The 22915-nt window shown below is 43.5% G+C and overlaps 3 protein-coding genes across 3 annotated transcripts; 1 reads left to right on the forward strand and 2 right to left on the reverse strand.

Moving 5' to 3' along the window:
* Positions 1 to 1504: 1504 nt before the first annotated feature.
* cfap107 (cilia and flagella associated protein 107) lies at positions 1505 to 3553 on the reverse strand (the record flags this gene model as incomplete). The annotated part of the gene is made up of 4 exons (XM_080790633.1): positions 1505 to 1779; positions 2070 to 2244; positions 2700 to 2810; positions 3458 to 3553. The coding sequence occupies 4 exons, from the start codon at positions 3551 to 3553 to the stop codon at positions 1505 to 1507; spliced, it is 657 nt and encodes a 218-aa protein (XP_080646759.1).
* Positions 3554 to 4025: 472 nt separating this feature from the next.
* On the reverse strand, positions 4026 to 7707 carry aadacl4 (arylacetamide deacetylase-like 4; the record flags this gene model as incomplete). Its single annotated transcript, XM_080781565.1, has 4 exons — positions 4026 to 4809; positions 4929 to 4992; positions 6554 to 6779; positions 7531 to 7707. 4 exons carry the CDS (start codon positions 7705 to 7707, stop codon positions 4026 to 4028), a joined length of 1251 nt encoding a protein of 416 aa, XP_080637691.1.
* Positions 7708 to 9483: 1776 nt separating this feature from the next.
* Positions 9484 to 20847, forward strand: dhrs3b (dehydrogenase/reductase (SDR family) member 3b). Its single transcript, XM_080775479.1, has 6 exons — positions 9484 to 10142; positions 16934 to 17077; positions 17380 to 17499; positions 18008 to 18246; positions 18884 to 19009; positions 19287 to 20847. The coding sequence occupies exons 1-6, from the start codon at positions 9948 to 9950 to the stop codon at positions 19369 to 19371; spliced, it is 909 nt and encodes a 302-aa protein (XP_080631605.1). The 5' UTR covers positions 9484 to 9947; the 3' UTR covers positions 19372 to 20847.
* The last annotated feature ends 2068 nt before the right edge of the window (positions 20848 to 22915 follow it).

The raw sequence follows: 22915 nt of genomic DNA on the forward strand, positions 1-22915 counted from the left end.
CATTCAACTATAACACATTAGCACCGTCGAGCACTATGCTGACAATCTATCACTGTGCATCATCTTGTAGGGCACCAATATTATTTACACAGTGAGTGGACTGGATACAATGCAATTATTTCCGTTTGCTCTTTAACAATGGCATTATGTAAATGATGTGATAGCGTTCTTATATGGGATATTCTATAAATAATGTACCGTATGAGAATGTTGCTGCTTTTGAAACTCTTTCCAGGTTGGGGTTTATGAATATTGTAGTGCTTTGTTTGATATAAGGAGACAAAAGAAATGTGCATTTTTGACAGCTAAACCACCCTTGCCATTTGTACTGAATCCAATCAATCTAAAAAAATATATTATCTGTTCTTTTGTAAATGCAATACAAAGGAAAGCAAAAGTATTCATGGCCCATTGGTTGTACTCTCAAATAATTGTGCTGATTGATTTTAAGTGAAAACTGAGACCTGGTAATAACAAGAAATTGCAGAGACGGCCTATAAAGCAGTTTCACTCAAGCAAAGACAAAGGCTTCTGGTTTTATTTGCTGTGTTTCACTATCATATACATAATATGTCTGTAAGAATCATAAAACCAAAAGATTAATATCAATTGTTCTCTCATTTACAGTTCCAAGTCCCTGGCACCAACTTTAGCATTGCAGAGTCAAAGCACCCGGTTGGGCGAGTGACATGCAGCTATACCACCATCGTGTGGTTGAGAGAGAAAACACAAGGCACAGACAGGGTGTATAATGCTGGCTGAGCTACCATACTTCCCCTGAGCACTGAGCCACAATGTCACACCAGAGTGACTAACTAACAGCGGGCAGGACAGAGTAGACTAGAGGGGCTTCAGTTGCACTGGGAGACAGCAGGCAGACTGGGAAAAGACGCAGATGTTTGACCATCAGACATAAGCATCTTTGATTCTTCCTAATTACCCACTTTCATTCCCTGTAATTAAACACCTAATGGAATGGGACTTAGACACGTCCCATCAGACTCCCCCTTGCATGAATCATAACTTCTGCTTTGCCTCAATACTCAGGTCAACACCGTCATCCACCCATCCACTGCTCCTTCTTTTCTTTTTTTCTTACTTCTCTCTCTTCATTCAGTATCTAGGGCAAAACTAACAGTCCATTCGGAGTTTTAATTATTAAGCATGAAGAGAGAGAGAATTTGCATGTAATTATTGTCTGCAAGGGTAGTAGAGATGATTTATGGACACCCTCCAACAACCCCCCAAGCCCATAGCGCACATAGCGCACACACACACACACACACACACACACACACACACACACACACACTACGACAGCTCCCGGCACAACACGGTCAACGTACAGTAGACTTCAAGAGGACAAAACGAGTCTCCTGGTACATTTTTCATCCCTTTTGATTGCCCATTACATTTCACATGCCACATGTGCTGTTGACTAATAAAAACCTCAAGAAACCCTGCAAACAGCATGGCCCCTGCAGGTGCAAAAGTCCATCTGGCCCTAGGCATGCGGTGGTGGAGGAGGTATCGAATGCAGGAGACGGGGGCAGTGGTCTGGGACCTGCAGCATGGAGCGCCGTCTCAAACCCAGATCCTTGTTGTTGTGATTGGCAGCGTGCAGGTGGCTGGAAAGTGCACGAGGTGCTCTGGTGCACGAATTCAGGCCGAAAGCACTGAGCGGGTGTCTCTGGTACGCCGACGTATACGCACTCAGCCACTGCTGCTTTCCCAAACAGTGCTTCTTGGACTCTAGCAGGCCAAACTTGGTTGGAGGAGCTGGAAGAGAGGGGTTAGGCGTTAGGGGCTCAGTTGTTATTTTCCTCGAGCCATTGTTTATGCCAGTGCAGTGAATGACCCCGTTTTAAAATAAAATAAAACATATTTTTTTGGGGTAGCAGTCCAAGTTTAAGTACTGATGTGTGTTGTCTGATTTGAAGTTTACCAAGTTTAAGTACTGAATGCCGGTGCCGCCTACACTTTAACACAGTTTAGAGTTTGCTTCATTGCATATACTTTAGGCACATATTTTGAATTTGAAGAGGTGGATTTCAGACAGTGGTTCTTACCAGCAATTGGGTGGTCAGACTTTTCTGGCTGCCACGACAGGCTGTCTGGATTCCAGGAGCGCAAGGAAGGTGTTGCGGAGGTGTTCTTACGGCCATAGCTTTCATCATATAGTGTGACCAAGTAATGGTAGGCTGGTGTGCTGTGGTGAGTAAAGAACTCCTTTGATGGAAGCCCCTGAAACACAACATAAAAGTGTACACACGATAGGATGACCTTAAAGCCTAACTTTACGGCATTACGATGTCGCTCTCTGAATATTACTGATTTTCCATGAACAATACAATTAGAATTTACACACTGGCCTTCATCACCTTTCAGACTTTTCAGACTTTAAATCATTTTCATTTGGTGGAAAACACATGGGCAGCAAGTTTACTCGAAACAACCTTTTATAGGAACTGCTTAAATGAATCAATGGTTTTCAACACCTTTCATGACCGCTGCACCTCCAACTACAGATTTGTGCCCATGAAGAGGACAAGAGGTTCATGAAAGGCCTTATCTAGGGGCTGGTCAATATTATGCAAATGTGACCACTATTGAGGAAAAGAAAAGCCACTAGCCGTGCAATAGTTGTGTCGGGCATTTAATTGGGCGGTAGTGCAATGATTGTTGCAGGTTAGTCTGACCTCAGCTCTCCGTAGGCCTGAATGTTTCACGGAGACGTCCGGCTTGGATTTCCACTGGGGCCGATAGTCAATGCGGTTGGTGCTGCTGGCAGTCTTGGGCTCTCGGGTGAACTACCTCAGACAGAGAAAACAAACAGTACCATAGGGGTGTGTGCGTGTCCGTGTGTTCGCATGCGTGTGTGAGTGAGTGAGTGTGTGTGTGTGTGTGTGTGTGTGTGTGCGTGTGTGTTTTGGGTGTTCAGCCACTTGAGCAATGGGGGGGAGGGTTCAGCAAAGCTCACACTTCGCTATCGACCGGAAGACGTTGTGCAATATTTCTAAAGCCATTCCTCTGCTCAGATCCTGAAGCAGCAGTCCGTGGCTGCGCCTCCCGTCAATGCAATTAACGCTGGTGGAGCTGTACCCCCCTCTCTCCCACCAGGAGGCTGTGCTGATGTAGCTGAACTGAGGCTGTCTAATCACTTTGCTATAGATTTGACTACCAACTGAGGCACTGCAAAAACCTCTTGTCACATCACCATGGAGCTAATGCCTTATGTTTAGGATCTCTATTCTCTCTGGCATAAGACAGGAGGCAGTGCTCCCACATTCAAATGGAAGCTGTATGCCAAAATGTCATTTGGTTACTGGGTAAGATAGCCAGTTCCTGTCTACGGATATAAATAGGAATCATTGTGCTTGCTGAGTGAATAACATAATGACAAGTTAACCCTTAGCCAAATTTTACATTTCAGATTGAGTGCATGGCAAAAGCCTACCTGTAGTCGGTCCTCCAACCAGTTACCTATTAGGACTTTCTTTCCATACTTCTGCTCAATTCTCCAGCCAGGTTGGATCCATTTATCATTCCTCATGTTTGTTTTGTCCATGCTGTTCTGTCCGAGAGCCGGTGCTGTGCTAGAGCATGTTTAGCAAGTCAAACAGATAGCAGTATGTAGGTGCATTCACCTGGCCCCATTATGGTGTAGCCGGTGGGATCTTTCGTTACTATGGATACAGCAAACACAGTGACAGCCATTGCAAGTAGTGTAAAGAGATGCTTCACACCAGTCGTTAAAAAAACAAATGACATTCCATTATGCAAATGACTGGAAATCGTCTTTGAACACATGAGGGGGAAACTAATACTGAATATTGTTTTGCAATATAATGTGTGCATCCTTGAGGCTACATTTTTCATTCTTATAGGGAAAGCAATAAAACAAATTAATTGTATTTCTTTATTCAAAATGTTCTCCAAACTAAAAATCACTTCCAGTGAATAATTATTTTTCTTTTGCTTATTGATTAAACAACACAGGAATGCATGCAGTTAGAATATTATCATTATAGCGTTTTGACAAAATCAACAACACTGTCCACAACTCGTGGTGCAGAGGGAAAGCTCAGCCACCCCTGGTTGATAAAGTTAATGATGCCATGAAAACCGTCTGCCACATGTTGCCAGGTGACGTCCACGCCCAGATCCATCAGCCGCTTCCGGTAAATAATCCCATCATCCCTCAGGACATCATACTCGCAGGTGAGGATGAAGGTGGGCGGGCTCATACGGATGACATCGTCCTCTGCCAATAAGGGTGAGACCTCAGGCTCCAGGCCGCTTTTAATTGTGTGATACACTTCGCCATTGTATTCTGCGGCTGGCAACTCTGTGTAGCCCCGAGCTAAGCATGCCTCTGGGAGGTTGGAAGGGGAGAGCCACTCATGATAGCATGGCTTGAGCTCCGTGGGGACATGGTTCCCTTCCAGCACGTCCTGGCAGATAGACATGTCCCCATTGAGGTACTGCAGGAAGTAGAATGCCACCCGGCCACGGAACAATATGGGCACAGCGTGGTTTTGCTGGTATGAAGGCAGGTTGAAATCTGCCATCTGCAGAGCTGGGTAAATGAGGACCTGAGCGCAGGGGGACGGCAGATGTCCGTCCTGTTTCTTTGCCAGCCTTTGGCAAAGTGCGGCTGCCAGGTTCGCCCCGGTGCTGTCCCCACCGACTGCCACTCTGCGAGGGTCCACACCAAACTCTGCCTCTGCCACTGACAGGAAGTGACATGTCGCTGCGTCACAATCATCCAGCTGGGCGGGGTACCTGTGCTCAGGGGCTAACCGGTATCTGAAAGGAGTGAGAAATGCAGATGGAAGGAAAATTAGTCAAATGCTGGTTGCTTTGCAGACCTAATAGGTGTACGGTATGACTTGCTTAGACAAAGTGTAAAGGAAGAGAGAAGTTACCCAACAGACACAACCGTAGTCTCTGTCTCCTTGGCAATTTGCCGGCAGACTTCATCAGCAGTATCTAATAAGGGTAGGCAGAAATATTGTTTGCTGGTAACAACTGATCGCATGGTTCTTTGCAAGTGGCAAATCACACAACATGGAATTAACTTTAACCCTTCTTTTTCACACACTACGGTATATGTACCTTTATTGATTTATTGATAGGGGGCAAATCAGCAGCACAGCAGTTATGAGTTATAGAGTTACAGATAGTGAAGTAAAGAGTAAGGAAAGAAAGTACTAAAGTATACAGCAATACAAGGCAAGAAAAAGTAAACAAGAAGTGCTGTAAAACAGAACAACAGTATACAACAGTACAGTTATACCTATAGGCTATAACTGTCTTGCACTATGCAGAAAAACTACCTGTATTCAGAAATACAAGGTTACAGTGTAAATACAATAAATATCCTGTCCTAAAACAAATAATACATGTCAAACAGCAATATACACACACACACACACACACACACACACACACACACACACACACACACACACACACACACACACACACACACACATAGAGGTTATATCGCAGCTCAGCTGACCAATCACCACAGCTAAAGTGCCATGGCTGGCTGAACTTGCACCGCAAGCAACTTCGCTGCTTAAGGAACTTGGCCACAAAATGCAGTTGCTGCAGATGATTTTGTAACATTTAAGCGCTACTGTACGGCTAGGTAGACACTGGAGTTTATCTCATTTCAGCCACAAGAGGAGATCAGAGTTCAGCCAAGTCATTTATACTGTGTATATAAAATAATCATAATAATAATTTGAAATGTTTAGGTAGAGAAAGATCACAAATCCCTACAAAGTAACTTTTAGTAAATAATAAGACTGTGTATTATGAGTACAAAGCTGTGTTGTTTTAGAGACATGTTGACTCTTTAGCAGCCTCTGCTGGACTCACAGGGTTCTGTCACACACCATTCCCAAGCCCAAGCTCTGCTGGCTCAGACAGTCAAATATTGGTATCTTTGGTGACTCCTACAATTCTAATGACATTCCTCTCTGGCCTTCGGCTGTCTGGCCTGGCGAAGACAATAACCATGGTGAAGTTATTAAGTTAAATAACATTATATCACAGAAGTGATAAAACTGGCAACTGTAGATCAAACCTGGGTCTCAGGCACAGACTCATAGCACCCTCTATAGGTATCTTAACACAATAACATGAGATTATCAGGAACACTGATTAATCAATCCTGGGTGGTACCAAAACATGACCCTGAAAATGATGCGTGTTGTCAGTGCAAAAACTCCAGCAACAAACAAACATTTGCTACTAATCTTTTCATCAAAATAAAATGACTGAATTGAATAATACAAGCAAAACAAGCTGTTTATTCATGCAATAGGCTACGAGCACTTGTGAAATCTCATCAGAGCCTGCCAACTAATAGGCCTTTATGAAAAACCGCAGTGACAACGCTCGAAAATGTGGGCAGGAAATTGGTATAGGCCGACCGAATAAATTTGGCATACCGATTGCTGATCATAACAATCTGAGGTGTACAAGTGTCCTGAGAGAAAACAATGTTGTACGGTTAAAGGGATTGCTTTTGAAATTGTACCTAAATTGCCAGTCACCCATCCGCCTCCATGGAAATACATGAGACCTCTTCTCAAGCCTTCAGTGCCCACTGTTGATTCATACACTCGCACTGGCACCTGAGAAAACCTCAGGTCCTTCACACGCAGGCAAGGGGGAACTGGGTTTATGCGGGTTAGGAATTGAGCCCTAAACCATCGAATGAAGCTGACTTGTTGACATATACCCAGACGTTCCAGGATCCTGCCCTGGGGGGGAGAGAAAACATATGCAGTATAGGGTAAGTGGAAAAAGTATTTTATTAATTAATGTATCCATTCATTCACTCAAGCTTAGTAAATGAAACATCTACTGATGCACAAACGTGGATTCATTGGATGTTTCGAGTCTTTCAACAGACACCCTCCTCCTGGGACCCGACCAAGGCAGATCACACCCCGGCCTGTGTCCAATTGGTATGATTACAGCCCCCCCCCCCCACTGTCTCTTGTGAGACTCAGAGACAGAGACAGTCAGTCGGGAAGATGGCTGATGAGATGTTGTCGACATATAAGGTAAGTCCTAAACAGTAAAGGTGCTTTTTGGTAATTATTTTATGGCAGGTTGCAGATGACAGCACTGTGTAGCTAAGAAACATTTTTTATTTATATTTTGACTCTCAACATTAAGAATTGAGTAACTCCCATTTTTACCCTTTTGCCTAAATGTACACGAGTAAAAACAATTGACCTTGTCTCTTTTTGCAACTTGGTCAGACGTGTTTTCTTATCTAAAGTCCCTTATCTAAGCTTTATCAGCAGCTAGAGGACGGAAAAAGGACAGACATCTCTGCCACCGAGTCTGAAAGAGCGGAGCCCACTTTTAATAACTCCAGCTTTGTTCCCCAGCTATTCACCAAGGAATAAGTTAGATTAATTAATTCAAGCGGGAAGAACATGCATTTGACATGCAGAGAACACAAAATAATAAGCAGCAACAATTCCACAGATAGATACTCACCACAATTGCTATTCCAACAAACAGGCCATGAACAATATGTAGTTTCCCACGATTTGCAACCCCACAAGGAATGTCTGAATTCATCATCTCAGAGTACACAAGTCCAATTACCAGAAGGAGGAAGGCTGCGAATAGGGCAGCAAAGCCAATTATTAAAATTGCAATGCTAATGTCCATGGTCTGTCTGGTCTGTTCTGAAGACGTTAAGGCATTGCGAGTTAACTAAATGCTTTATCTACCTGCTGCACACGCCTCCCACATTCTCGTGTATGTGTTGTGACCTTGGGCTCTCTTGACATGACATGTTTGACTATCCAACAGGCGGGCAAACAATTCTACATTTCATGTAGAAGCAATGAAGCATCAATCACTTATGTTCCAAATGGTTCCTAAAAGGTTTTGCTATGAATAATTCCCATTGCCTTGCAAATCAGTAGGCCTATAAGACTGATTAATGTATTCTGCATTTTAGTATTACGCCGGTCTGTTCATCCATTTTCACAGACAATCTAATTCACCCAACCGCACTCAACAAACTAAAGACCGGAATGTTGTGGTATACTGTGGTGTGAAATTAGTTAAAACCACTGCTGCAGGAGATTTAAATGTCACCCTTGAAGACTGACTATAGCCTCTGAATTTACACTGTTGATCTGTAGATGGCAGTGATAGCATGCATGATTGAAAATAAACTGTAGGCTACTCTGGCATTGGATGTTTTTAGATTTATAGATATCTGGGTACAGCCTAAATACAGCCACTGCTGTCAGCATAAATAATGTGCTGTTTTTTGCATAACAAATCATAACCTAACTAATTTCAGTTCAGTTCGAAATCATTTAGGGTTAACTTCGAATGAAATTTAATTTTGAGTTTAGACTTTTTTGTTTCAATATACAAAAAGATGACAGCATCTGGAGCTGTTTTGTTTCAGAGCCTCTAGCAGTCCCCAAGAGCCCCTCTGCCTTCTCTGAGTAGCTGAGCCCAGCACAAAGCCACCATTGTGAGGCTGCTCTTTAAACCCATCCCAGTTGCTGAAAAGGCCCTGCATTCAACGAGACACAGTACAAATCACAGGGTCTGGGCCAAAAATCACAGACTGGAATCTTGTCTAAGGTCCATGAATTCACAGGATTTGTTCAGCAGGCATGCAGATTTCGGTCTGTAATTTGGGCATGATTCTGTTTAGTTAACCTACCGTATTTCTCAAACTGCTCTGTCACAAACAAGTCAAGTGCTTTTTTATGGTTTTATCCTCGTAGCAGTTTTTGTATTAACCTGTAATTTCGTTGAACTGTACCAAACATTTCAATCAATCAATCAAACACGATTTTTTTGTTGCCTTCCCAACCAACAGCCGGGGTTAAAAAAGTATAGGTTTAGCATTCACATAAAACCCGTTTTGTTATCTATGATCCATGTTATACGATCCTGCACCTTTGCACCCATTACACCATTTGTGTAGATGTCAATGCCAAAGTGGTCTTAAGAACAGGATGGTGGTGCGAGCCTAAAAAGCAGTCTATACTGTAGCCAGGATAGGCAATGCATTCTGGGCTGGCCATTTGACAAGTGCGCGCGCGTGGGTCTGGGTGAGTGCTGTGCATGGGCAGGGTGATTAATAATACTGATTATGAAAGAGAACGTTTCGCGTTTCATCCAGTTAAAATTATTTCAGAACAGATTATCATTGCAGAATGTGGCATGGGTAAGGTTTAAAGATAAGGAATAGTTTGTGTGGCCCACATGGCTTGGTTTAAACACAAAGTTGCAATCGCACCGATTCTCACTGAGCAGAGCTAACCTTCTAGAGATGAGATGACAAGACTTTCAACTGTAGGCACCGTGGGGAGGTGAAGGCGCAGCCACTAGGAGCAGACATCACCCCCACTTAACATGTCAATCAGGATTAATGCTCATACAAAACTCCCCTCAGGTCCGACCGACCGTCCAGGTCCTTTCGCCACCAGAACGAGAAAAGCCATAAAGGAAAGTAGACTTCACTAGACAGAGTAGAGGCGGTAACGTTCAGTATAGGAACACAACACCGAGCCCAGAGTTTCAGTAGTGCGCTCGATACGGAGAAAGACGCGTCGCCTCGACCTGTTTCATGTTTAGGCTGTAGGTTACCAACCAACGACAAGGCGTTATGAGCGATCACTCACTCTCTCTCTCTCTCTCTCTTTTTTCCCCTTTTTTTTTGAGGAGTCTTGTTGCTTAACATGTCAGCGCTCCACGAAGTGACAGGGCTTTCTTAATGTTTCGCTTGTGGATTATTGGTGAAACGCATAGTGACTGCAAATGATATCGTTCGTATACGGATAAAACTCTTAACATTTCCATCTCTGTATCCGAGAGTATAGGCTACTCACAAACTTTGCGTAAACAATATTATCGCAGACCAAGGACCATCCAAGATGGATTTGAGGAGCGTGGGCTGCATGTTTCTTTTCCCTGTTCAAATGATCTATTACATTCTAAAAGCAAGTGTTTGCTCGCTGCTACCAAGCAGACGGAAAGACCTGAGCAAGGACGTGGTGTTGATCACCGGCGGGGGACGGGGCATCGGTCGTTACCTGGCCAAAGAGTTTGCAAAGCAGGGGGCCAAAAAGGTAATGGTATACTCTAACTCTCCCAACAACCCACGTACTGCAGACTGCATCATTGCATGTTTTATTTAATTGAAATGTAATCATACTAGGCCTACTATACTAAACGTGGGCTACAACTTGTTGCACGTTCGATGCACTTAGATTTCACAGCAACAGCAATAGACTAAATAAGATTGAATAGAAGTGATTGTATACAGTTTTGACGTGGTAGTGTAACAGCTTATGATGGGTCGATGGTTACTGAGCTCTTCTCAAAACCTTCAATACATGCAAAGTTGCAAACTGGGGGTTTAATCATATTCAAACAGGGATGTTAAGTAATTGGTCTAATAAGATGGTTGACACTGAATTCTATTCGGTTAATTGGTTCAAGTATTGTACGACAGTTGGGGTCAGCTGCAGGGCAAGTCTGGAGAGCCTCACTGATACAATCTAGTTAAGGATTCGACTGACATATCCTGACATGCTTCTGAGTGATGAAACATTTGAATGATGTGAGCAGAAGTGTGCTTCCACGAAATATTAGGCACACGCGCGCTGTGTGTGTGGGTGTGTGTGTCTGCGTCTGCGAGTAGCCTATGTAGTAGTTAAGGTTATGCTACATGTCAGCACATGTGCACAACTTTAAAACACGTCATCAAACTTTTTCCTGTTTTCCCAGTTTCTATTGCTCATAACCATTTTGGGCAAAGCATGTGCAGATTGTGCACATTTTACAAACTGTCTTCTGCAGAGTTGGAAGTATAGTGGGTTAGATTAAACGGTTATGGTGTGGCAAATGAAGTGTTTCTCATTCTGAATGCAATCTATTACAGGCCAGGCCTACAGATCCATTTGACAACAAAGTTGAAGTTACACTGGCTGCACAGTAGCCACAATTGAACTTAATAATGATTGTGAGCAGGGTAGTTCTCACATTATGTAAATGATTGACATCATGAACTAATTCAGATTAATTCAGATATTATACATTCATGATTCAAGACTAAAGGCCTATAGAATTGTGCAGGGAAGAGTCAAAACCGAGACGACCTCTAGATACTCCCCCCCCCTCCCCCCTTTCACCAAATCGCTTTGCTGTAAATAGCCTATCTATCTATCTACAAACTCACAACAATTTCTCATGTTCACCCCAGAATAAGGATATTAGGGTTCATGTGAGTAAACAAGAGGATCAGAGGTTTACAAATGACATCATAAACATGAATAATAAATGTTTTTATTTTATTTCATTTTTTTGTAGCCAGTAATATTGTCAAACACAATTCTGCCAACAAAGGAGCTTGGCATGCTCTAGACTAGAGGACTACCCCACCCAGCTAAACCATGCACTCTGAGAACTTATAAATAGACCAGACTCCCCCTCCCCTCCCCAACAGGGAACAGGCACTTGGGCTTGAAATGCTTCAGTGACTACATTGATAGGTCCTACTGGTCAAACAAACAGTTGTTGACTGTTCTTGTCAACATTTCAGGCTAGGCATTTCTACCATGCCACCAGGCAACATAGTATGTGCATGATCTGTCACTGCTATCCTATTAGGTTACATGGGCCAATTCCAACGATTACGGTTCGATCGATACCACACAAGCTAGTGGAACTGGCCCTGAGCAAGTACCACGTCCCAGAGAAGGGCCGTGACTATTATAACAACTTTGATCTTACGGCGTCCTCTGAGACTTCAACATCAGAGTGACATCGTCTAGAGAAGTCTATCGTTACCGGCTACAAGCATCTCTGCATCCTCTGAGACTTCAACATCAGAGTGACATCGTCTAGAGAAGTCTATCGTTACCGGCTACAAACATCTCTGCATCCTCTGAGACTTCAACATCAGAGTGGCATCGTCTAGCGAAGTCTATCGTTACCAGCTACAAACATCTCTGTGTCCCGTTTGCACTGGCCATGAATATGCTTGTGAAGTCTGCAGAAGTGGAGTGTAGAGGTCCAATGTCCAGATTTGGCAACCTGCAACCCCCGGTTAGAGGATTCATCGAATGCTCATGCTAACAACATCAGTGCCCGGATGCGTACAGCTAATTACATGGGCTAGAATGAGCTTCAAGCCTGAAAAATCTGCCTTGTCTCCTCTGGCTGCTACTGATCCATGAAAACCCACTCACCCTCATGGAGGGCTTTAAAAGGAATATTGGCCAGTTCTTGCGCAGGTGGCTGGGCCTGCCACAGAGCCTAAGCAGTAAGCAGCATTGCACTGGATAAAGAGGGGAGATGCATGCAGCATGGCGTAGTTCGCTATTTGGACGCAAGTCCGGACCCGGCTGGGTCACCTGGGTGAGGGTGTCTGATGTAAGGCCTGAAACACTCCATGACCCCCGCTTACATCACTGACGATGTGTCCAGGTTGCACCACAAGGTGCGTCAAAGTACAATCAGCTGTATGTTATAGAGAACATAATGGCAAAAAAATAAATAAAATGAGCTGCAAAATTGACTGCTACAGGTTGTCATTTTCTTTGTGTGTTGGACACTGCACTGTGTCTGCAATGCTCTTTTTAATGATAAATCTTAGCAGGTGAATCCGGTGCCAAAAAAAACGGGAAAAAACGGTGAAACACTAACTGCCTTCTGCGACCTTTCAATACCAGCTCCTCGGGGGGAACAAGCGAGAGAAAACCTGTGGGTTTTAAAAGCTATACTTTGCAGCTGCGCAACAAAGGATGTCACCAGGCTTTTCAGCAGCCCCATTGTTGGGTATTATCAAGGTGTGAAGGCTTTGAAAACAACACCTGTGGTAGTGTGCCTGACAATTACTCCCTTCCTAAAGGGACTCTAAAAAGAAATAGGACATTCTTTATGGGAAGCACTAACCTCTAAGAATGAGAGTTCAACCCCAGTTTGAGCCCTCGTTCTTTGTGACTGGCAGCCGGAATTTCCTCTCTCTCTCTCTCTCTCTCTCTCTCTCTCTCTCTCTCTCTCCTGGCATTGGTGTTTTTCACGGTATGGGGAGGACTAACTGCATCATTGAAGAAAGAATCCCAGTACAGTGAGATGGAGAGCAGGGTGTGCGTGCGTGCGTGCGTGCGTGCGTGCGTGTGTGTGTGTGTGTGTGTGTGTGTGTGTGTGTGTGGGCGGGGGGTGCTTCTGGTGTGCTGTTAAGGGAACCGTTACACAACGGAGCACTGAGACAATAAAGCACAGCGAGCGAGCGTTTACAAAGAGGCAGCATCCAAGTTCAGAGCACAGGGAGACAGCTTTCAGGGACCGTTCCAGTGAACGGTTCACAACTTTAAATGGCATATTCACACAAAAGGCTGATCCCCAAAGCTCCTTTCCACTCCAAGCGTATTTACTTAACGAGAACTCTAGCTAACTTAACGAAAGCTCTAACAGCTTTGTGGTGAAAATCATTGTGATCATAATGTTTTTATTCTCCACATAAAAAAACCCTGGAAACTAGAAGGATGAAGAGAAGCTAACCAGGCCACTGACGACAGGCAGTGCATGCACGTGTGTGTGTGTGTGTGTGTGTGTGTGTGTGTGTGTGAGAGAGAGAGAGAGAGTGGGTGAGTGTGTTGTTGGGCTGTAGGCGGGAAGCACACTGCTCCCAGCTGGGTATTGCCCTGCAACTGACCCTGCTGTCTCCGCAGTAATTAGACAGCGGCAGGCGACTGCCTCCTGAACTCCTCCTGCCCCCTCTGTGTGAGCCCCCCCCCACACACACACACTCTCTGCTGGTCCACAATGGGTGTGAAATGGAGGGCTCATACCCACCCAGGTTACTTTCAATCCTGGGAGATGTGTGCTGTGACTATTGCACATGCAAAAATAACCCTCCACGCATCAGCTGCTGTTGTAGATCGTTTTATTGTCTTGTATGTCTTATGTGACTGTTTAGCATTGATTTCGTATTGACTCTGATTTTGCACTTGATAGTTTTCTAAAGGCCTTGTAATTGTAATTATTGTTAATTTTAATAATTTAGATACATAAATAGATTCACACACCTAAACATTTGATGTTAGGGAGGGAGAAACTATATGGGCAGGATTTCCTGTTAGCGGGCAATGTCACCTCATTCCCTCACAAGTAGATATTTATTAATTTCCCTTAATTCATTTTCACTACAGAGGAATCAAATCAAATCAACTTTTATTCGGGGGGAATGCTGCCGACCTGGAGCACAGGCAGATATATGGGCCAAACCAAAATGTGACCACATAAAGCTAGCTACAAAGGAGTGTAGTAGTAAAAACCGGTAGATGATTACCAAGGGCCGTCAGTTCTCTATCAATAATAAAAATAGCGTCTGATAGCAGTTTGATACTAATGACAGTTTACAATAGAAACAAGGCAGGCGTGTTGACAGAAGTGGTTTTGAGCCCCTTGAGACACCCGAGCAAAGTGGAAGCCAAGCGAATGTGTGCCACCTGCCCACGCACTCGATGGTCGCTTTGTCCACTAAGCGCCGCCCAAGTTGCATACCGATAGGGTGGGAAATCAGCTATAATGTATTTTCATCCCCTCAAGGACCCCTGGGGGTCCCCGGATCCCACTTTGAGAACCACTGCTTAAAACCTCATTAGGTGTGCAATCAGTTAAAGCAATCACTGGTTTATCAGTGATAATCAGGGGCCTTATATGCAAGGTCAATAGACTTAGTGCTGGCAGACAGAAACAGCCAAATGAAACACACACACAATTAACATTATTCAATTAAATGCCACTGTGAATCAAGGCCATTAGAAGCTGTGTTTTTTAATGGTTTCTGTCCTGATAGCAATTTGTTCCGAACATTGTTTGTTCTGATAAGTGTGTGTGTGTGTGTGTGTGTGTGTGTGTGTGTGTGTGTGTGTGTGTGCGCGCGCGTGCGTGCAGCGTGTTGTGAATTGTGATGGGTGATAAACCTAGCAAATTAAATAACAAGTAACAGAAGAGCACAGTGTCAGCTTTGTTTGCAGGCGTGAATCCTATTAAAGGCTTTGGGTTATTTGTCAAGAACTGTCCGTCTTCACTGATTACTCAAATGGGCTGGCTTGCAAATGAAGCAAACAAAAAGCACAATGAAATGAGGACAGGAGGGAGGGTGTTGGGCAAACATTTATAGTACTGGCTCTGATAAGGATGTGAAGAATGTGTCCCTAAGACCTCAAAGTTAAGTTTATATGACTTAAGGAATTTTACTAACCTTCTCATTTTAACAAAGCTTTTAACCACTTGAACCCTAGTGTCCCTAATCTGGGAATTTGGAAATAGGCGAACATCCGGGAAAGTATACATGCATTGTGCGTTGTGAATTGGTCGATCGGCTAATATGTCGGCAAAGAGATTTGGTGTAGAGGGAAAAATAATCGAGATATCTCGAGGAAAGCTATTATTACCATCTGGGCCATCCACGAGAATCACGAGATAAAAAAATATAAACAAATATTATTGGTACCTGGTATTATTGCTAGCCTCCACAGGCCTCCCGTTGTAGAAACAGCCTACATGATAATCAAAATAGGATAAAGTACCATGTTTGGGACCTTATAGAACATTAATCCGAGCTCGCGCTAAGGAAATTAACATACTTAACATGCCCCTTAATGCATGATATTTTAATAAGAATACAGCCATGGGCATTTTGGATATACAAAACGGTTTGTATACTAGTTCAAAGCACAAGACATGATCAAAGTTAAGATAAACCTTTATTGATCCCGGAGGGAAATTTAAGTGTCATAGCCACAAAAACATTAGAGTGAAACGCAAGTAAACAAATAAAAATGTATAAAAACGAATTAAAAACGAAAAGAAAAAAGTATAGGTCCCAAAGCATAGGTGTGAAATCCTGATGAATATTTTTTGTGAGTTTACTTCCTTGAAAATACATTCATCCGTTTCCCAATGAGTGCAATAACTCATTGCAAACGCAAAAATATCACAATCAGCAGCTGGATGTACAGTTCATGTGCACAAATGAACATTAATTTAATACAATAAGTGTGAGGTAAAGGCTGCCCCATGTGCTCACAAATACACACTCCGCACGCACGCACGAGCACACACCCACACACACACACACACACACACATGCACGCACGTGCACACACACACACACACACACACACACACACACACACACACACGGAGGATCACTTTCCAGAGGACTTTCTGCTCAAATATTAACCTTGGTCACGGGCGACCAGCCAAACCCCACACTGGCCCCCTCAGCACTTCACACACGCACTGTTTTCAGACTCCCTGACCAGAAATGACGGGGCTCATCTGCCCAACCGGCCGTGTAATCTCTTTGAGAATGTGTGTTTGAGAGATGAGGAGGGCTCACCCCCTGATTTCATTACCTTTCCCTGACCCCAAAGACTGACAGATCTAATTGCCCAATCAGTAGCCCCCCCACCTCCGTCCAACCCCATGTTCTCTGCTCAAATGACCGGCCTTCATTTAGTCTCTGGGGCAGATGAAGAGACAGTTCATTCACACAGCAACCCCTCATCCCCCACCCTCCTTTAATCTTCCCCCGAAAACTATTTGTAGGACTGAAAATGGCCTCTCTGTTCTCCGAATGAAAAGAGCATTTCTACCCAAAGATCTCCCCCGCTCTTAGACCTGGTCCCAATGACAGATAAATGACCCAAAACATATGCAATGGCAGGCTGCTGAAACAACTAAAACAAAGTTGCATGTGTGTGTGTGCGCATGCGTGCGTGCGTGCGTGTGTACGTGCGTGCATCGTTTCTTGTGTAGCCCAGCAGCTCACATGGAATTGGTGTAAAATTGCACTGCATGCTTTCCATTAAACTTTGACAATGCTTTTCTTTATGGATAGGTGATCCTGTGGGGCCGCACGGAAAGGTGCCTCAAAGAGACAGCCGAGGAGATATCACTCTCTGGAACAGAGTGCCATTACTTCATGTGTGATGTGGCCAATCGAGAAGAAGTATACAGGCAAGCAATGGTGGTTCGGGAAAAGGTACGTTAGCTTGAAGTCAGTCAAGTAAAGATGTTTGTGCACAGAGAGATGTCACTTTGAGTTGTGAGTGCTTCACGCTACAGTGTATTTTCCTCCCTTTTTCCCTCTAGGCATTGAGCTCAGAGCTGCCTCTCTCCCATCTGGCATATAGATTACAGTGCAATTGAAATGTTTCCATAGATGCAGTAGGATATTGCTGTCAAATCTGGTGCACCGTAGCGTCATTATCTGGTGAAAGAGAAGAGATAGTGGACGACATGTGGAGTGATGTATCTCTCTGACCGCGGTGTTGTTCTTCTCAGGTGGGGGATGTTACAATATTAGTGAACAACGCAGCAGTGGTCCATGGCAAAAGTCTGATGGACAGCGATGATGACGCTCTTCTGAAGTCTCAACATGTGAACACCATGGGACAGTTCTGGGTGAGTGCTCCCAACACGGATTCAGAGATGCACACAGACAACATAGAGATGCACATAGACACACAGAGATGTAGGGAAATTCCTGACAGCAGATTACCTCATTACCCTCATCCTGTACAAGCATTGGATGTAGTGTAATAACATAGAAGTATATAGGTGCTATAGGATCTGACAATCATGGCTACCTTTGTGGCAGCTTAAGTGGGGTATTTCCAAATTGCCTCTCAGCCACTGACACATCAGAGCAGCTCTGAAAGTCATGGCATTTTTCAGTGTGAATGGGGATCAAAAGACCATGAAGTATGCAGACAGAAATGCAATTATCAACTAAATGGAAACGGAAACTTAATCTGTGGCTCCACTCCAGGCCCCTTTTCCTCTCTCTTTGTCTGACTCTATTGCATATGTTTCGTTGTCTCTTTCCATTCAACCTTCCTCACATCCACGTATTCACCCCTTATCCTTTCCTCTCCCGTCCGTCCATTTCCTCTCCCCCCCCGATGTCCAGACTACAAAGGCCTTCCTGCCACGGATGTTGGAACTGCAGCACGGCCATGTTGTGTGCATAAATTCCATCCTGTCTCAGTCCCCCATCCCTGGGGCCATAGACTACTGTACCTCCAAAGCCTCGTCCTTGGCCTTCATGGAGAGCCTGACGTTGGGTCTGCTAGACTGTCCCGGGGTGGGCTGCACCACCGTGCTCCCCTTCCACACCAACACAGAGATGTTCCAGGGCATGAGAGTCAGGTGAGAAGGCAATGGCAACCCCAATGGTCGGAAGTGAAAGAGTATCCCAGATCGTACTGTTTTTGTGGTTGTTTTGCTGTGACACTGGCATTCTAGGAATGTATACAACTGCTCCAGCAGAGTTTTCCCAAGAGTAGTGTAATTTAGCTTATTGTATAAAGTAGTGTTCCATTTTACTACACTTTAATACTATTGTAACTAAGTATTGCTACATTTTAAATAACATCCATTGCAGAGTAAAATAAATAAATAAATAAAAAGCTTTCCATAAACTGTGTGCCAGAAAGTGGCCATTAGTAAATAGGCCAACTGATGCGCCTGAGTCAGCAGCAATGACAGTTAGTCACACAGAAATGACCAGAACAAACAAGCTGGTATTATGTAAATGCCTAACAAATTCACTCCAACTGAATCCCCATAAGATCTGGTTGAAGTTGAAAATGTTCTTGTTACCACAACATACTGAACATTTACAGCTCCCAATAAGGCCTCTGACATGAAGGGTACATTAATCATCCATGTCCTTAATTGACTGTGGTCAGTTGATTGTACTTGGTTAATACACTTAACTAACTATAACTATCTACAATTGATAAACAACAACTTCCATCCGTTTCTTCCTGATTCTATTCCATAGATTTCCACAGCTCTTCCCACCACTCAAACCCGAAACAGTTGCCCAGAGGACTGTTGATGCAGTCAGAACAGACAAGGCCTTTGTATACCTACCGTGGACCATGCATGCCCTTGTCATGCTCAAAAGGTAGGGCCTGATGTAATTCATCATGTAGTATGACGGTGTCACTTTCCGCCAAGAACGGATTTATCCTTTATTGTGCCGTCGTATTATGCTGAACATAATCTACAAGCTTGCAAGGTGCTGCGTGTGACACAGTGAGCTTGTAGATATGCTACACAGAGCGCAATAAAGCATAAATCAAGCCTTTCAGTTAAGCTTCACTGGTCACTTATAATAGCTTTAATTTTCAACCACGATGTGCACACCTGACACCTGACATTGTATTATGTCTGCCCTCCAGCTTCATGCCACAAGCTGCACTTGAAGAAATCCACAAGTTTTCAGGAAGCTATACCTGCATGAACACATTTAAAGGGCGGACATGAATATGGACTATAGGCAGGATGTCAGCGCCACATCAACAACTCTGGGGTATAATGAAGGGAAGATTTCATGGACCATAGGACATTGAACAAGGGTGGAGGCCCTATGAAGGGGACAAGCCAAGTGTCCAGGGGATGGATGTCCATGTAATGTTGTTGCTCCTGCATTAGACTTCATTTACAAGCTGCAGGTTACTCCCTGGTTCCATTTGTGAGCTTGTGTGTGGATGATAGCTGATTGATTATATATGTGTACGTTTGTACATATGCGGGTGGGCGGGCAGGTTTGCTCGTGTGTGTGTGTGTGTGTGTGTGTGTGTGTGTGTGTGTGTGTGTGTGTGTGTGTGCATGCGTGCGTGCACACATGTGTGCGTGTATACGTGTGTGTATACATGTGCTCTGTTTGCTGTGTTTTTAAAATCTCCCTTTAGTCTCTTTGTATGCCTCTTTTTTATTCTGCCGTTCATTTGCCTTTGAATGAAACCACGATAATAATAATAAAAAGTTGAATTTTAGAGAAACGGTTTATTTTTGTGTGTTTATGATGTGCAGAGAAGGTGTACTGTGTGCGTGTCTGGATTTGACTTCAATGACAGTGCTAAAACTGTGTGAGAATCACTGGCCAGAAGATGTTGTCAAAACATTAAATTCATGCTCAAGAGGGCATGTGTGCGCCTGTTTGTTCTCACCTGTCAGAAGATGGTACCACAGGATGGATGGTTTGACCATGAATTAAAAACTGTCTGGGACAATCTGCTCCTATATGAAATGCACAGAATGCTTGTAAAGAGACACACACACACACACACACACACACACACACACACACACACACACACACACACTTTCACTGTGCCCTGGGTGCTGGATGGGCAAAGAAACAAGCCATGACTGTCAATCCAACGTGCCATTTCAAGTTGATATAGGAAGATATATTTATTTTATTCGTGTCTATAAAAAATATCTGTAAAAACTGGACATAATAGGCAGTTGCCTAAAATAGCCGATCTAAGTTTTGCGATGCATAGTGAGCTTAGTGAATAGTGATGCGATGTGAGAGTGTGGTCTAGCCAACACCAACCCGGGACTCCTGAAATTGCTGGTGTGAAGATACCAGTTTCAAAATTGAGATTTCTGTATTCATAGAACATTATTTGCTTAAACTGCACAACCAGGCAAGCTCAACAAAATGTGATGTCAAACTAAGCTGGTGTAACAATGTGAATGCCCCACCAGGGTCACCAATGTATGTAATCATTAAATGACAGACGAATACACTTGAATTGTTTATTTATCAATGATTATGCATTTAGTATATTTTTCTGCCTTTCTGCCTCCTTTTTTGCAATTAATGTAGTAATATACTTTCAGTTCACATAGCAAACAGAAAGGGAATATGAAAATGCAAGGTGTGTACATTTCGCAAAGCAGTGCTGGGCACGACGCAACTGTCATTGCAATTTTCCAACCAACGCAATTACATTTTTTTCGCAGCAGTGTCCACGTTGTCTAAATAGGCCATAGCAGTGGCCACGGTTTTCTGGTTCCACTGAAAACTTGCCCATTCATTTTTCCCATAGAGATTTACAAAAATATGTATATCAAATATTTTAAGCCTAGATTCAAGCCATCCAGGATCCTGGTGAATCATGACCATAACCTTTGATTCTATGGAATGTAAATACCCTTTGTTTAGTGTTTTTTTTCCCTTTTCTTTCTTTCTTTTTTTCCTTTTCTTGATATATTTGTAAATCTCTATGGGAAAAAATGAATGGCCTATTTATCAGTGGAACCAGAAAATCACGGCCACTGCTATGCCCTATACACATATTCAGTGGACATGAGTGTATTGGTCTTTAACTTCACGTCACCAGGCTTTCCACCCCGGAAGAAAGCCTGGTCTGTGTTACTAAATTGCTGTGTAATCCAGTCGGGAGCGGATGATATCGTTACGTCATGTTGTAGTCATTATTTTATAGTCATCAGGCCGGAACTGTTAGGATCTGTCTCTCCACAGACCATGTCAGACCTGGCCACTCCCACTTTCCCTTCCACTCACACAGTCAGTTCACTCACCTGTCTCCAACCCCCTCGTCATCCCACCTGTGAACACTTCGACAATCAGCCTGCCCCATATATACTGGACTCATTGCACTCACACTTTGTCAGTGCATACGTTGTTGTTATGTTGTCTACCCTGGAGCTCTTGCCTGTGTCGCTGTTTCCTCTGGACCCTGCCTTGAATACCTCTGGTAACTTGCTCGTACCTTTTTGTGTTTGCATTTTGGGATTGCTTATCCTCTGCCCGTTTTTGTTGCCTTGCTTTTGTTCTGCATTTAATTAATAAATTAGTGTTTGAACACTACTCCGCTGGTTGTGAGTCGTGACTCTGCATTTTGGGTTCAACACATTTTGACAGCGTAACAGGAACCCTCAAACCGGAACTTCCTTTCCCTCAAACCGGAAGAATAATACCTTCCCAATAAAAGCCTTGATGCAGCGTAGTTAAGCTGTATACTAAAATATGAGTGTACTTTCCAGAGACTATTTAGCGTCTGTATACCTTTGTTATCCCACGGGAAAATTCTATTCTCATCGCAGGCTACACGAGAGTGAGTCAAGCTTTTATTGGGAAGGAATTATTGTTCCGGTTTGAGGGAAAGGAAGTTCTGGTTTGAGGGTTCCCGGGCTGATGTCTAGTTACAACATGACATAACGATATCATCCGCTTTTGACCGGATCATAAACCCGAAAAGGAATGCTGCCTAGGCTATAATTGGTCTTTAAATGAAGTGTGGTTTAGAGCAAAAGGCTCTTTAGTTTACAAACGCATCACACACTTTGCATTTTGCATTTAGATCAGCCTTTTAGTTGGTCTTAGCTAAGGTATTTCCTTAACTCTTTGTTGCACAACATGGGTCATTTCTGAATTCTAACACATGATGTGTATAAGGAGTGATGTGCATATGTTGTGCATATGAGGGTTCATATGTAGACAGTGTATTAGTGTGGTTATGTGCACACACTGACTGATTACAATCAAAATCCATCCAATTTCAGCACAACACTCACGTTCAACAACTTGGAAGACATTTCTCATCAGAAATGTCTCATCTCTTAAGAGATGTGCTTCCCCCGCATCTCCTGACATCAATCATACATCACATTATTAATGTTGCTCCGATAGATGGTTGAATGCAAAAAATAAATGTGTTTGCGTTGCCACAAAATCGGTCATTTAACAATGCGTGCAGGTGGACGGTAGTGGGAGCCGACACTAATTGGTCTAAATAACGGCCATAACACACATGATTTATTCAAGGGTTAATACCACTCCCCTGCACAGACCTTGTGTTTTGAGCCATAAATCGTCTAAATAGGGATGTCTCAATAAAAGCCCTTATAGTGGCTCCTAGAAGCCTTAGAGCTAATCACTCTTACTGTTATTGAAATTGATTAAAACATTTATTTATTCTCAGAGCATTGAGGTTCACCCTCATTTGCGATGCTGCCGAGATCACATAATAAAACAATTAAGACATACAGA

The sequence above is a fragment of the Protomyctophum bolini genome, assembly GCF_963924005.1.
Source record: "Protomyctophum bolini genome assembly, chromosome: 2".
Classification (NCBI taxonomy): Eukaryota; Metazoa; Chordata; class Actinopteri; order Myctophiformes; family Myctophidae; genus Protomyctophum; species Protomyctophum bolini.

Coding starts and splice junctions, on each gene's coding strand:
- dhrs3b (XM_080775479.1), top strand. CDS start 9,948: ATGGATTTGAGGAGCGTGGGCTGCATGTTTCTTTTCCCTGTTCAAATG. Junction 10,143..16,933: donor CAAAGCAGGGGGCCAAAAAG/GTAATGGTATAC, acceptor CTTTATGGATAG/GTGATCCTGTGGGGCCGCAC. Junction 19,010..19,286: donor GCCCTTGTCATGCTCAAAAG/GTAGGGCCTGAT, acceptor TCTGCCCTCCAG/CTTCATGCCACAAGCTGCAC.